Source organism: Rhineura floridana, chromosome 6 (genome assembly GCF_030035675.1).
Source record: "Rhineura floridana isolate rRhiFlo1 chromosome 6, rRhiFlo1.hap2, whole genome shotgun sequence".
NCBI lineage: Eukaryota > Metazoa > Chordata > Lepidosauria > Squamata > Rhineuridae > Rhineura > Rhineura floridana.
In genome coordinates, this window is record NC_084485.1 from 23,636,973 (window position 1) to 23,650,193 (window position 13,221).

At 40.6% G+C, this 13,221-nt stretch overlaps 1 protein-coding gene across 3 annotated transcripts; it reads left to right on the forward strand.

The window, feature by feature from the left end:
• The first annotated feature begins 46 nt into the window (after positions 1 to 46).
• On the forward strand, positions 47 to 12,559 carry AURKA (aurora kinase A). 3 transcript variants are annotated; one of them, XM_061631212.1, is made up of 9 exons: positions 47 to 151; positions 1,126 to 1,185; positions 2,060 to 2,324; positions 3,883 to 3,964; positions 5,675 to 5,866; positions 7,378 to 7,556; positions 8,459 to 8,669; positions 11,114 to 11,288; positions 11,834 to 12,559. In XM_061631212.1, the coding sequence occupies exons 2-9, from the start codon at positions 1,132 to 1,134 to the stop codon at positions 12,020 to 12,022; spliced, it is 1,347 nt and encodes a 448-aa protein (XP_061487196.1). In that variant the 5' UTR covers positions 47 to 151; positions 1,126 to 1,131; the 3' UTR covers positions 12,023 to 12,559. The 3 variants fall into 3 exon arrangements, with proteins under 3 accessions (XP_061487196.1, XP_061487198.1, XP_061487197.1); XM_061631214.1 differs by having other exon boundaries at positions 49 to 151; positions 7,378 to 7,516; positions 8,521 to 8,669; XM_061631213.1 differs by lacking the exon at positions 47 to 151 and adding an exon at positions 176 to 196.
• The last annotated feature ends 662 nt before the right edge of the window (positions 12,560 to 13,221 follow it).

Sequence of the window (13,221 nt, forward strand, 5' to 3'; positions counted from 1 at the left end):
AATCGACGAGCGACAACCTTGAGTGGAATGGGGAGAGATCCGCCAATCGGAGCGCGGCGGCGGTTTAAAGGGTGTTGAAGGAGGCGGGCGAAGGTTTGAATTCAAATAGCGTTGGAAGCTGTTAGAGGAAAGCGGAGTGTAGGTGGTGGAGGTGAGTGGGCTTTCCAGGTGGTCGGTAGAGGAGAAAATCTAAGAGGTGGGTAGGTGGGTAGGTGGGTGGGTGGGTGGGTAGGTAGGTAGGTAGGTAGGTGGGTAGGTAGGCGGGTAGGTAGGCGGGTAGGTAGGCGGGCGGGCGGGCGGCTGGGCTGACTGAGAGCGTGTTTGCCTTTGGGGTAACTTTAGTGGTGTCGTTAGTAAAAAGACTCTGGGCTTGGTGTGGGCCTTTAGGCAGGCGTGTGTAAAAAGAAAGCTGCTTCCTAAAGAGCTGCAGTACTTATTGTAAGATGTGGATCCCTGATAAACTCCTAGATATTCCAAATTTCTTGAGCACCCAGGCGGGATAGGTACCAAATGTAAACGGATAGTTCTAGAAAGACCTGTTTCCTCGCGAGGTTGGATGAGAGATAGTGTGGGGTAGCGATTAGATTGCCTGACCTGGGCAGAGTCCTGAGGTCAAATATTTCCTCAGCCTTAAGCACATTTTGAGCTAGGTAGCCTAACCTACTTCGCAATGCTAACTTGAAGGTCAAATATGGGGGTGAAAGCCATGATCCATGTATGGCAGCTGGAGCTCCTTGAAAGAAGGGTAGGCTGCAGATAGAGATAACAATAGATAAAATAGTTGGTGGTGTCTGGGGGGTGTCTCCTCTTGTTTGCTGAGAACTACAGTTATGGGTACAATGAGAGACAATTTGGGGTAGTGGGGAGAGAAACATATAACAATGTTGGCAGACAGCTAACCATTTCATGCTTGGCATTTGTTTCCAGTTCTTGCAGAAAGGAGTTAAAACTGTGTGTGATTAGTTGGAATCCTGGGTAACAGAAGAATCTGAAATGCTAGGTACTAGTAACTAGGTAACTGGCTATAGAAATGAGAGTTTCAAATCTCTAGAAAGGGCATTGTGTATAAAAACCTCTAATTCTGTGTTCTACACATGGTGAATAACTTACTTTTATTGTCTCCAGGCAATAATGGAGAAAATGGGTAAAGAGAACCTGACTGGTCTCCCAGGTCATAATGGCAAGGTAAAGTGATATTTTCTAGATATTGGGCAGTATAAATCTTGGCTTTATTAATCACAGAACTACAGTTCTGATTTGCCTGTTTCAGTATATGACCAATACTGATGATAGTAGGATATATCCTTTCCATAGTGCTGAGTGAATAATTTAACCAGGGGTGTGGAACCAATCATGGCCCTTCAAGGGTTACAACTTGGCCCTTAAGGCTATTTTCCCCAAACTATGCCCACCTGTCCACCAGCTGGCATCTGTAGTGATGTCAGCTAACGGGCTGGAGGATAAGGTTTAATCCTGTGTTTGTGCAATCCTGTTCCCAGTAAGGAACAAGATTGCACAGCTGAGGTAGCAGGGTTTAATTGCTGCTCATCAGTTGAGCAGAAATTGAAACCTTGTGCAAAATTACCCTTCAAAGCAGTTTGTATGTACAAGTTACTTCAAAGAGGCTTTTGCTAAGGCTTTAAGACAGCTCCTGCACTCCTGGTTGCTCAAAAGGCTGTCTTAAAGACTTTTCCAAGTCTCCCTGTGCTTTCCTTTTAAGTCTCGGACTTGGAACAGGCTTTTGCAAGTCTTCTCTCCCTGCTTCCCTTTAAGTCCCTGGTCTCGGCAACTGAAAAGCAAAGTACAAGGAATCCTGATAAGGATCTGGCCTGTGGAGCCAAAAAGGTCTCCCACCACCAATGTAGAATAGTCTTCTTCATTTATAGAAGACCAAGTTTAGAGGCAGTGCTACCCAGGCTTGCATAAATGCAGTTTCCTGTTTTGTCCAAACTTGGAAAGCTATGTTTTTTTTTGCTAACTGCTTAGTTCAGACAGACCAGGGTCAGAGGGCTCTTGGCCTACTATCATTGATATTTACAGGTGTACTTCTTAAAATTAGGCAGCTGCTGTAAATGGCCCAAAACGAGTTCCTGTGACCCAGAACCGGACACCTGGAGTTGGAGTCCAACCGCAGCGTGTTTTGGCTGCTTCAAATGTTCCCCAGCGTGTGCCTCTTCAGGTTCAGGCACAGAAACGAACTGTTGTCAACCCGAAACGTCCCAAACAGTTAACTCAGCAGCAGCCAACATGTCCTGTTCAACAAACATCTCGGAGTCTAGGACTAAATAAAACCACTGAAACATCTCAGCAGCTCTCTCTGTCTGGTAAGTAATGTTCAACTGTCTCTAACTCAGTTGTAAATCTATTGATGACAATTCTGTATAAAGCTCATGTTGATGATTATACTGTATGAAGCTCATTTTAAACAGGTAATAAATTCAAGAGGTTGCTTGGCTTCTTAGGACTTAGGGATATCATGAAACCAGACTGCTGCAAGAAGAGAGCTGTACATGTGACCTGAGTAGAAACCTAGGCCTGGATGCTAACTAGATGTCTGTGAACAGAAGGGCTCCTTCTGTTCATGAATGGGACTGAGGTGGTGATGATGAGTTATGTTTGCTACCTGCCCTAAACAAAGAAAAACCCCACCCCAAAATATCATATTATGCAATGTATACATATCAAGAAACCAGGTGGTATATAGGGGAACACCAACAACAGTAGTTCAACTATAAAGGCCAAGGCGAAAAGTTTTCTTTAATGTACACCTAAAGCTATAAAGAGATGATGCCTGATGCACCTCTATAAGAAAGGAGTTCCACAGTTTTGGGGCCACTGTGGAGAAGGCATGTGGACATGCCATCACCTCCTGCAGCTCTAAGGGACATGGCACCATTAAAGAAGATCCTCTTTTACAAATTGTAACTTCCTGACTGGCACATAAGGGAAGAGGCACTCTTGCAAGTATTTGGGACACAAATCACGTAGGACCTTGATATCAAGATGAGCAACTTGATTTGGGCTTGGAAAACTAGGTCTCTATGTTAGGAAACAGCAGGAATTCTTTTGTAAGACATGGTACAGTCTGGGTGCCAAAAATACTGAACAGGCAGCTAGGATCATGGGGTCATCTAGACATAAACTGCCATTCCTTTACTCATGTAATTGATCCATGAAAAACCAACTTAATGGTATCGCCTGGGGCAGACAGGCAACAGGGTTATTTTAAGTTGGAAGCCACTTTGGCACCCAAAACCTTTGTGATGTTCAGACTCAGTGATATATTTTGTCCCTTACCCAGCAGAGGATGCCACCAACAGAAGCGGTGTGCAGGCAATTTTGGTGAATTCTTGCTGCAGCATTTCATGCTGCTTAACCTGTCTTAATCCTGAGCAGATATTCATGGAGCACAAAAGGCTGCAGTGGTAAGGGGGAAGCAGGTGAATGTCTTCTTCCTCTGTCCACTGGGAGGAGCATCACATGGACAGAACTCTGCTATAGGAATGCTTTTGCCAGCAGAATTTAGGATTCAAGCTTTTGAGGTGGTTGCATGAACTGTTACTTAGTCTATGGTACAATATATGACCTAGAATTAGTGCCAGAAAGCATCTGCTATTGTTCATAGTGTAGATGGGAGGACTTTGACACAAATGGTGCCAGAGGCCGCCTACTGAGTTTGACTGAGCTGAGGCTTCAGCTAGGAGCATACTTGGAGCTTCAGAAGCTCGGGAGGAAGGGCAGGGTATCAGTGTGACAAGTAAGTGGAGGACTTTAGTCCAAGCTGCTTAGAAGGGAATGTAAATTGGGCTACATGGGTGTTCAGGTGAAAATATGTGTAGATTCTTAAATTCTTTTTTACAGCATTGAATTTTCTATATGTAGGGAAAAAAGCTGAAGCAGAAGGTATATCAAATCAGAAGAATGAGGCTGAAAGGGCGTCAAGTTCAAAAAGCGAGACCAAAAAGTAAGCTATATTTCATTTGCTTCTATGTATGTGTGTGTTATGTGCCTTCAAGTCGATTACAACTTATGGCAATGCTATGAATCAGTGACATCCAGTAGCATCTGTTATAAACCACTCTATTCAGATCTTATAAGTTCAGACCTGTGCCTTCGTTTATGGAACCAATCCATCTCTTGTTTGATCTTCCTCTTTCTACTCCCTTCTGTTTTTCCCAGCATTATTGTCTTTCTAGTGAATCGTGTCTTCTCATTATGTGTCCCAAGTAGGATAACCTCAGTCATCATTTTAGCTTCTAGTGATAGTTCTGGTTTAACTTGTTCTAACACTCAATTATTTGTCTTTTTTGCAGTCCATGGTATCCGCAAAGCTCTTCTCCAACACCACATTACAAATGAGTTGATTTTCCTTTTCTCTGCTTTTTTCACTGTCCTAACTTTCACATCCATGCATAGAGATCGGGTATACCATGGTCTGAATGATCCTGCCTTTGGAGTTCAGCGATATATCTTTGCATTTGAGGATCTTTTGTAGTTCTCTCATAGCTGCCCTCCCCAGTCCTAGCCTTGATTATTGTCTCCATTTTGGTTTATGACTGTGCCAAGGTATTGATAATCCTTGACAAGTTCAGTGTCCTCATTATCAACTTTGACGTTATATAAATCTTCTGTTGTAATTCAGTCTTCTTGACTAAAGAAGCTGTAGTCCTACTCTTGTGCTTTCCTCTTTAACTTGCCAATTGAATAAGTATGCTGTAAAATGACAAATAAAATTCTGTGTAAGGTAGCATAAAGTAATGCACATTAGGCAAGAAAAGGAAAACAAATTATGCCTTCTGGTAGGATTGTGAACATCTTAGGATCTAAAGGTATTAGTCATAGAGCCTATGTTGATGAAAATGTCAACTGGGTAGAGTAGCAGTGATAAAATCACACTGATGTTAAATGTTACTGAATTCTTTTAGTTTAGAAAAAGATGACTGGAGTGGGGGGCACATGGACAGAGGCTTATAGAATTATGTGTGTTTTAAACAGTGACTAGATACATTTTTCTTCCCTCTACTAAAACTGGAATGCGGGGAGTGTCACTCAAAAAGTTATTAGCTCAAGGCAATACAAAGTGCAGTTGTATGTTATGTGAAATAAGTTACGGAATTCACTGCTAGAAGATGTGTTGACAGCTGGCTTGGATAGCTTTAGGGAGTGAGGTTTGACAAATTAATGGAGGATAAATCTATCGGCCTCTATCAATAGAACTTCCATGATAAAGAGGCTCAGTGCTTCTGAACACGAGGTGGTATGGAACAAACAGAGGAAGCATATGATTAGCCTTTGCTGGAAAGGGGGTGTTGGGTGTAGAGGAGCCCTTGGTCTGACTTGCTAATGCTCTTGCATTGTGGTGAAATCCAAATATGAGCAAGTTGGGGACTTTGCCTATATTTTATTCATTTTATTATTTGATTTATATCCCACCCTTCCTCCCAGCAGGAGCCCAGGGTGGCTACACTATATACTTCCTCAAGCAAAGGTTAGAGAGCTACCCATTGAAAACTGGAAAAAAATCAACCCCTTGCATATTATGTTACTGAATGTCTTTTGTAATTCCCAGTAAGTTTATTATTTTGGACTAGACCCTATCTACAGGGTTAACTGCCTGCTTCAGAGATGCAGCAACACTTTCTTTCAGCAACCAAAATAATGTCATATTTTGTAGAAAACAGTGGTCTCTTGATGACTTTGAAATTGGTCGTCCTCTGGGAAAAGGAAAATTTGGAAATGTATATCTGGCTCGTGAAAAGGAGAGCAAATTCATCTTGGCACTGAAGGTCTTGTTTAAAACACAACTAGAAAAAGCAGGTGTAGAACATCAGCTGCGTCGAGAGGTAGAAATACAGTCTCATCTTCGGTAAGTTTGATTTCAAATGGCCACTTCAAATGTGTTTATAGGATTCCTATCTTAAACTGATTTTTTTAAAAGAGATTTCCCACATTATATCCACATGAACACAGTTTAAGGTTTTTGCCACATGATAGCCATAGTGGTTGTATTTGGATGATCAATTTGGATGATTAATAAACCAGGATATCCACAAGCATGTAGCCCATTTGCTGCTACTTCGTTAATTCCTCCCTTCATGCAAGAGGCAAAACAAACCAGAAAGTAACGGTTAATTATAGTTTCCTATTACATCTGAACCAGGATTCAGAAGCTACTTTAAACTATAGTAACAATTCTCCATTTTGACTGAAATGTACGGGTTAGGCCATAAAGCCAAATCCCTACATGTTACTAGAATACCCATTGTCTGCTATAGGTGGAATATATACTTTTCTTCTGATAGTAGGGAAGCCTGCATTGATGACAGGATCAGTCTTCACTAATAGAAAGGTACTAGTTCTAGGATATAGCTGTAAGACATCTAATAGGTGCTTGCAAAATGGCTTTATGTCCTAGGAACTGGGTGGTCTTTAAAGGGGATATGTTCAGTCTTATGCACAGAATGAAATTTCTGACAGCTATAAAAACGGGTTATCAGAGGTAGCTGAGACAAATTCAGTACTATCAACAATGAATCTTGAAATTTTGACTATTGGGCAATGATCTCTTATTACTGCTACAGAACCTTTAATAGTAATTACTGAATCTGAGATGTCACATATAGCTCTTGAAAACATGTTCTGCAAGCTATGTGTTCTAGCCCCAAACTTCTCATTTTGACAACCAAAAGACAGATTTCCTACTGACAAGTTTTTTTTTTGTTCACTGTGTGGTAAAGGTAAGTCAGTATTTAAAGCAATGCCTCTTGATAGCACAATGGGTTGATGGCTTTCCGGCTATAGTAGCTTTGCAGTTGCCCGTTTAAACACTAAAAGTTAGAAGCAGTGTGAGAACCAAGGGATTTCATGGCATTGTTAGAGCTGGTGGTAAAATGAGCTGCTGTAACAAATGAAAGCCTAAATCCTTGAAACCAAGGATTGGTGTTGGTCAAGGTGAGTGGGTGTGGAAGACACAAGAAGTTTATTATACAAGAAATTTTTTGGAGGGAGGGGGGCTGAAAACATTTGATATATAAGCCTGGACTAGTCCTTAAATTTTACTTAGTTGCTGGGTGATGACAATGCTATTTTTTAAAAAACCCTCTCAGTCTCAAACAGCACCTTAAATGTTTGGTGTCCACTTTGGACCTATCATAACTCCTGATAATAGTCACTGATGTTATGCAAACTGGAACTGGTTTGAGCCTAGACTGAAACTGTAGTTGACTTGATGGTGGTTGCAGGAGAATTTCTCCAATCAGCAATACTTCTATTTCCCTGGTAAACTGGTAAGTAGAGTGAGGGAGGCATAGAGAACTGTGTGCCCTTAATCTACAGCTGAAAGCCATCATTATTAAACATGGATATACTTTCTTCTAGGCATCCCAATATTCTACGACTTTATGGTTATTTCCATGATGCAACAAGAGTCTACCTAATCCTGGAGCATGCGCCACGTGGAGAAGTATACAAAGAACTCCAAAAGCTTTCTAAATTTGATGAGCAGCGGACTGCTACTGTATGTTGGTCTTGTGAGAATATTCCTCAGCTCTGCAAATGTGACTACATTTGAAACTATAAGTTGTACATTTAGGGCCAGACTTTCCCTTGGTGTAATAGGGCATTCTGGAGTAGAACTGATTTGAGGCAGGGTTATTATAAACAGCTTTGTTTCTCTGGCCTAAAACAGGACAGTATAAATACCAGTATAAAAGGGGGAGTAAGAAGTGCTTCCTCAGTTCTCCATGGTAACATAATTAACTGGGGCAGAGGAGATGTTCATAGCTTTTCCAGTTAAAGAATATCCCAAAATAGGATGCAAGATAGGAGAAAGTTCACTGGAATAAAGCAAGTTTTGCACAGCCCTCCTCTGCAGTTGAGGGAACAGATACCTGTCCAAGGATGTTTCCTTTCATCTAGGAGAGTGAACTTCTATGGGAAGAGTAACATTCCCTTCTGCTTGGCGAAATGATATTTTAAGTGGTTCTCTATGACTTCAAACGGTCATGGTGCATTTGAAGAGTATCTGGATTATAGTAAATGTTCAGGAGCTACCTGTAAGGATAATCTAACAGGTTTGGGTTGAGCATTTCTTATAATCATGGACATTTGAAGTGCACCCTGGTTAAGTTTGCAGAACATGATACAGGACAGTGTTTGGTGTGCAAGCAATGTTGATGTGTATAAGAACTTATCCAGCTTAGCCTCCAATGCTCTGAGTTGTTAGTACTTTGCTGTGGGGAAGAATGGGGCTCGAGTATGGTGTAAATGTTTTGTTCTGTATTAAGGACTTCTTGTTTAGATCAGTGATGCAGTGTGTGACTTTGCTGTGGGGAAGAATGGGGCTCGAGTATGGTGTAAATGTTTTGTTCTGTATTAAGGACTTCTTGTTTAGATCAGTGATGCAGTGTGTAACTGATACACTAAGAAGCATTTTCTACCATTTACCTATGCCTTTTAGGGGTCTGTAATTTCAACAGTGCTTCGATTGAACTCCTTACACATGTAATCTTTGTTCTCCAGTATATGACAGAACTGGCAGATGCTCTATCATATTGCCACTCAAAAAGAGTAATTCATAGAGATATAAAGCCTGAAAACTTGCTGCTGGGATCGAATGGCGAGCTAAAGATTGCTGACTTTGGATGGTCTGTGCATGCTCCATCTTCTAGGTAAGGGTGTACAGTAGGGCCCCGCTTACTGGCGCTTCGCTTTCCGGCGTTCCGCTAATGCGGCGGCTTTCAATTCTCCACTTTAAAGCCAGTTTTGCACTTCTGCAGCATTCTGTCTCATTTTCGTGTGATGCGCCCATTATTATCAATGGGTTCTGCTTTACGGCGATTTCAGCTTTACGGCGGCAGTCTGGAATGGAACCTGCTGTATAAGTGGGGCCTGCCTGTATTTAATGTTCATGCTTCTGAGAGCTGAAGAAGTTACAATAGAATCAGAACTTGACAGACTGTTGACTACTGCAAGGAACCAAAGCATGACATTCTATTCTTTCCCTCACCTTAGTTTCCTGTTTTCTCTTCCAACTGACACTGAACACTCCATAGTTATTGAACATGCTTGAGCCACATCAGGCAGCTGGGTATGTTGCCACTTCAGCATGTTTAAACATTCTTAATGCTTCTGCAGACTTCAGTGGTCAAGCATGCTGCTATCTCATTTCTCAGTGGCCCTTTTTTAGTTCTGTCAGCACTCACCACCTGAGTTTGCTATTTAGCAGTTAAAAACCACAGAAGTGCAGAGTTAGAGGCTGAATTTACTTAACCCATAAAAGACTGTGAGCAATTAGCTGTTGGATTAAACTCAATCTGTTTTAATACTAATGTTTTGTTCGTGGACGAAATGCTTCAGACAAGTGTTAAATCATGAAGAATGAAGATCTAGAGCAGCCTTTTTCAACCAGTGTGCCTCCAGATGTTGTTAGACCACAACTCCCATCAGCCTCAACCAGCATTGCCAATGGTCAGGAAAGATTGGAGTTGTGGTCCAACAACATCTGGAGGCACACTGGTTGGGAAAGGCTGATCTAGAGGAATGTATATCCTAATAGCTATGTGTGCTCTGACTCCACTCTGATCTAGGAATCCTTAGTTTGTTGGTAGGTAGGTAGTGTTTATTACGGTCAAAGACCAGTAAAAATGCATACAAACACACAAAATGTTAAAACAATTAAAATATAAGTTTAAAAATTATTATATAAAGGTAATAAGACAAGATTAGTTACAATGTTCAATAGCCAGTTACTTATGGAGATAACTAGTATATAATATATAACGCTTCACAATATATAAGGTGGAACCGATCAATATTCAATTCTGTTAAGAGAACGGGTATAGACTTTTCCTGATGGAAATGCTTATGGCACAAAATTTGGCTACAGACTCAGTGATATGAGCAGATTGGCCAGCAAGAAGATATTTAATGTAAAAAGCCTCATTTCTTCCTGGCAGGGAAATAATTAGAGGCTTAATCAAAAGGTTTCTAATTTCATGGTAAAAGGAGCAATGCAAAAAGACATGGTTTAGTGATTCAACCTCCCTAGCATTACAAGGGCACAACCGATCACTATAAGGTGTTTTGTTGTATCTGCCCATCAAAATTGCGTTTGGAAGGCAGTTTAACCTTGCCCACATAAATGCCTTCCTATACTTCGGTATAGATAAATTAAAAAGATATGGCATTGGGAATTGGGGGTTAGGATTGAATAAGTGTTTGTTAATGAGAACCAGATGTTGTTGAAGATCCAGATCTTTGACACGTTGTAGAATTTGCTCTTTCGCTTTTGAAAAGCCCATGATTAGAATTGCAGGGATTGAGAACCCCAAGGATGTTATTTTATTAATAAGCATCACTTCCCATGAAGAATGAAATCTATCCTGCAAAATATGCGGAGCCAGGCCAATAGGACTAAATATTAGCTTAAGCCATGTACTAATTCTCAAGCACCAGATTCGTGCTTCTAAGGAAGATAGTCCCGCTTCCATACGTAAGATGAAACTAGGGACACAAGTAGGGGCTGCAAAGATTGATCTAAGAAACATATTTTGAACAGCTTCCAATTGAGCAAGGTTTGTATAGGTTGCTACTTGTGAGCCATATAGTAATTGGGGAATTATTTTGGCTTTAAAGATACTGATGGCTGGAATAGGGAGCTGACCCCCTTTATTATAACAAAATGGTAACAATGCTTTCGTCGTTCTTTTTGCATTTAGAATAACCGACTTCATGTGTAAAGCCCATGAGCCGCTTGATTGAAAGATCAAACCTAGATATTTAACTGCTTTGACCTGATCTGTGGTATGACCATTGATTCTCCAAACGTGTTTAACTCTTTTGCTGGTAAAGATCATTATCTTGGTTTTATCATGGTTTATTGTTAACAATTCTGCAGAGCAGAAAGTGACTACACCCGCCAGCAGTCGCCTCAAACCTACCAGTGTTTGTGAAATTAGCAGAATGTCATCAGCATATAACAAAATAGGTCTGGAGATTTCTGCTAATTTAGGGGAGTGTGAAACAATAGAATGGATCTGATAAACAACCGAATTTATGTAAATATTAAACAATAATGGGGCCTCCTTAGTTTGTTCATAATTTTGTATTCTAGGAGGTCAACTCTATGTGGTACCCTTGATTACTTACCACCTGAAATGATAGAAGGGAGAACACATGATGAAAAAGTGGATCTATGGAGCCTTGGTGTCCTGTGTTATGAATTCCTAGTAGGAAAGCCTCCTTTTGAGGCACAAACAAATCAGGAAACATATAGAGCCATTTCAAGGGTAAGCTGATTGATTTAGAATTTGATCATTTCATTGTGTTGAACTTAACTCTCAACTAGTTGTTATGGAATTCCAAGTTGGAGGTGCAACAGCATTGTATTTAGAAACTTCCTCACCCAATCCAAGAATTAGAATTTCTTGTTAAATGTGTGTTAACACCTTTTTTTGTCAGTTGGCAAATACAGGTTCTCTTGCCCCACAAGTTCACAGTTATAAGTTTTGAGATGCTGGCACAGTTGTCTGCCCAGTTTGCCTTCCCACTTGCTTTCTACAGTAGGAAAGCAGACTGGGTCAAACCAGATTGAGCAAGTAAAAAACATTTATCTGATCTAATTGAAAAATAGAGGTGAGAGAGCGAGTTTTATAATACCTGTGCCATGTAAGAAGAAATGGCTAAGGATAAAAACTAGAGAATAACTGATTGCAAATGTATAGTGAAGGATGAGAGGGGGAAATTTTTTAATGGTTTAATAGCTGGTTATCCTTAATGTTTCATGCAACTTGAATGCATGCCCATGTCTAATGACTATTTCTTTGGTTTAAAGGTGGAGTACAAATTTCCTCATTTTGTAACAGAGGGAGCTCGGGATCTGATTTCAAAGCTGCTAAAGCATAATCCGTACCACAGGCTGCCACTGGAAGAAGTGCTCAAACATCCATGGGTTGCTGTGAACTCTACAAAACCTCCCAGGCATAAAATTTCTGAAACCATCTCTACTACTATCCAGTCATAGCATGGTGCATGTGGTAGTTCACAGCTACAAAATAGTTGTGCTGGCAACTATGGTAATACAGCCAATATAGGCTCCTTGGAGTTGGACTCATACAGCAGAGTATATTGCATAATAGCTGTGATCATGAACCTTTTAAAATTGGAGCTGCAATTGTACAACACGTCCACCTTGATGGAGTTTCAAGTCACAAAGCAGTTCATCATTATCTCTATGTAACTTGAAGTCCTCTTGCACATGATCCCAGCACTTGAGGCGTAGCTGGTCGAGGGCCATCTCAACTAAATGGCTACTATTTCCATTTTCATTCTTGATACTTGATAGCAATATGAGATCAATTCATGAATGATTGAAACAGTGCAATAACATTCCTGGAACTGAATCCCCTTACAGGAAAAAGTTAAAAACGCATATGCAGTAATGTGAAATGAATGGAACCAGCCTCTTTAAATGTGTGCTAACTGAGCATTCTCTTTAGTTGTCCTGTGTTTAGCTGTGAGGAATTTTGAAGTTCTACTAAATAAAGACTTTTATAAGCAACGTCTAGTGTCTTAAAGCCACTCATTATATTTGCTACCAAAATTATCAATTCATTGATCATTCTAAGCAATGTGTAAAAATCAAGGCAGAACAAGCATTCTTGTCAGTAGTGATTTTCCTCCTTTGCATGTACCTGTGTGTGCATGCATACACACCTGCCAATGGAGACTTCACTTGATGCATCTGATGAAGCAGACTTTAGTCCACAAAAGCTTGTGCCACAGGATTCCTGTGTTCGCAACCACTCTGGAAACTTAACAGAGGGATGGGCAGTTCAGCCTCAAGCACTTCATCACATCTTAACATAGTGCTCAAATTATGTTTGGATGAGTTCATTTTACAAGTGGCAGGTTGGCTCTGTTAATTACATAGTATGGCTTAAAATGTAAATGATTTTTTTTCTTCTGTAAGCAACTCAGCCTTGTGGAACTGAGTAGGATGCATGCTAAGTCAATTTAAGAGAAATATTATGTGCCTTCCAGTCAATTATTACTTATGGCGACCCTATGAATCAGTGACCTCCAAGAGCATCTGTCATGAACCACCCTGTTCAGATCTTGTAAGCTCAGGTCTGTGGCTTCCTTTATGGAATCAATCTCTCTCTTATCTGGCCTTCCTCTTTTTCTACTCCCTTGTTTTCTCCAGCATTATGGTCTTTTCTA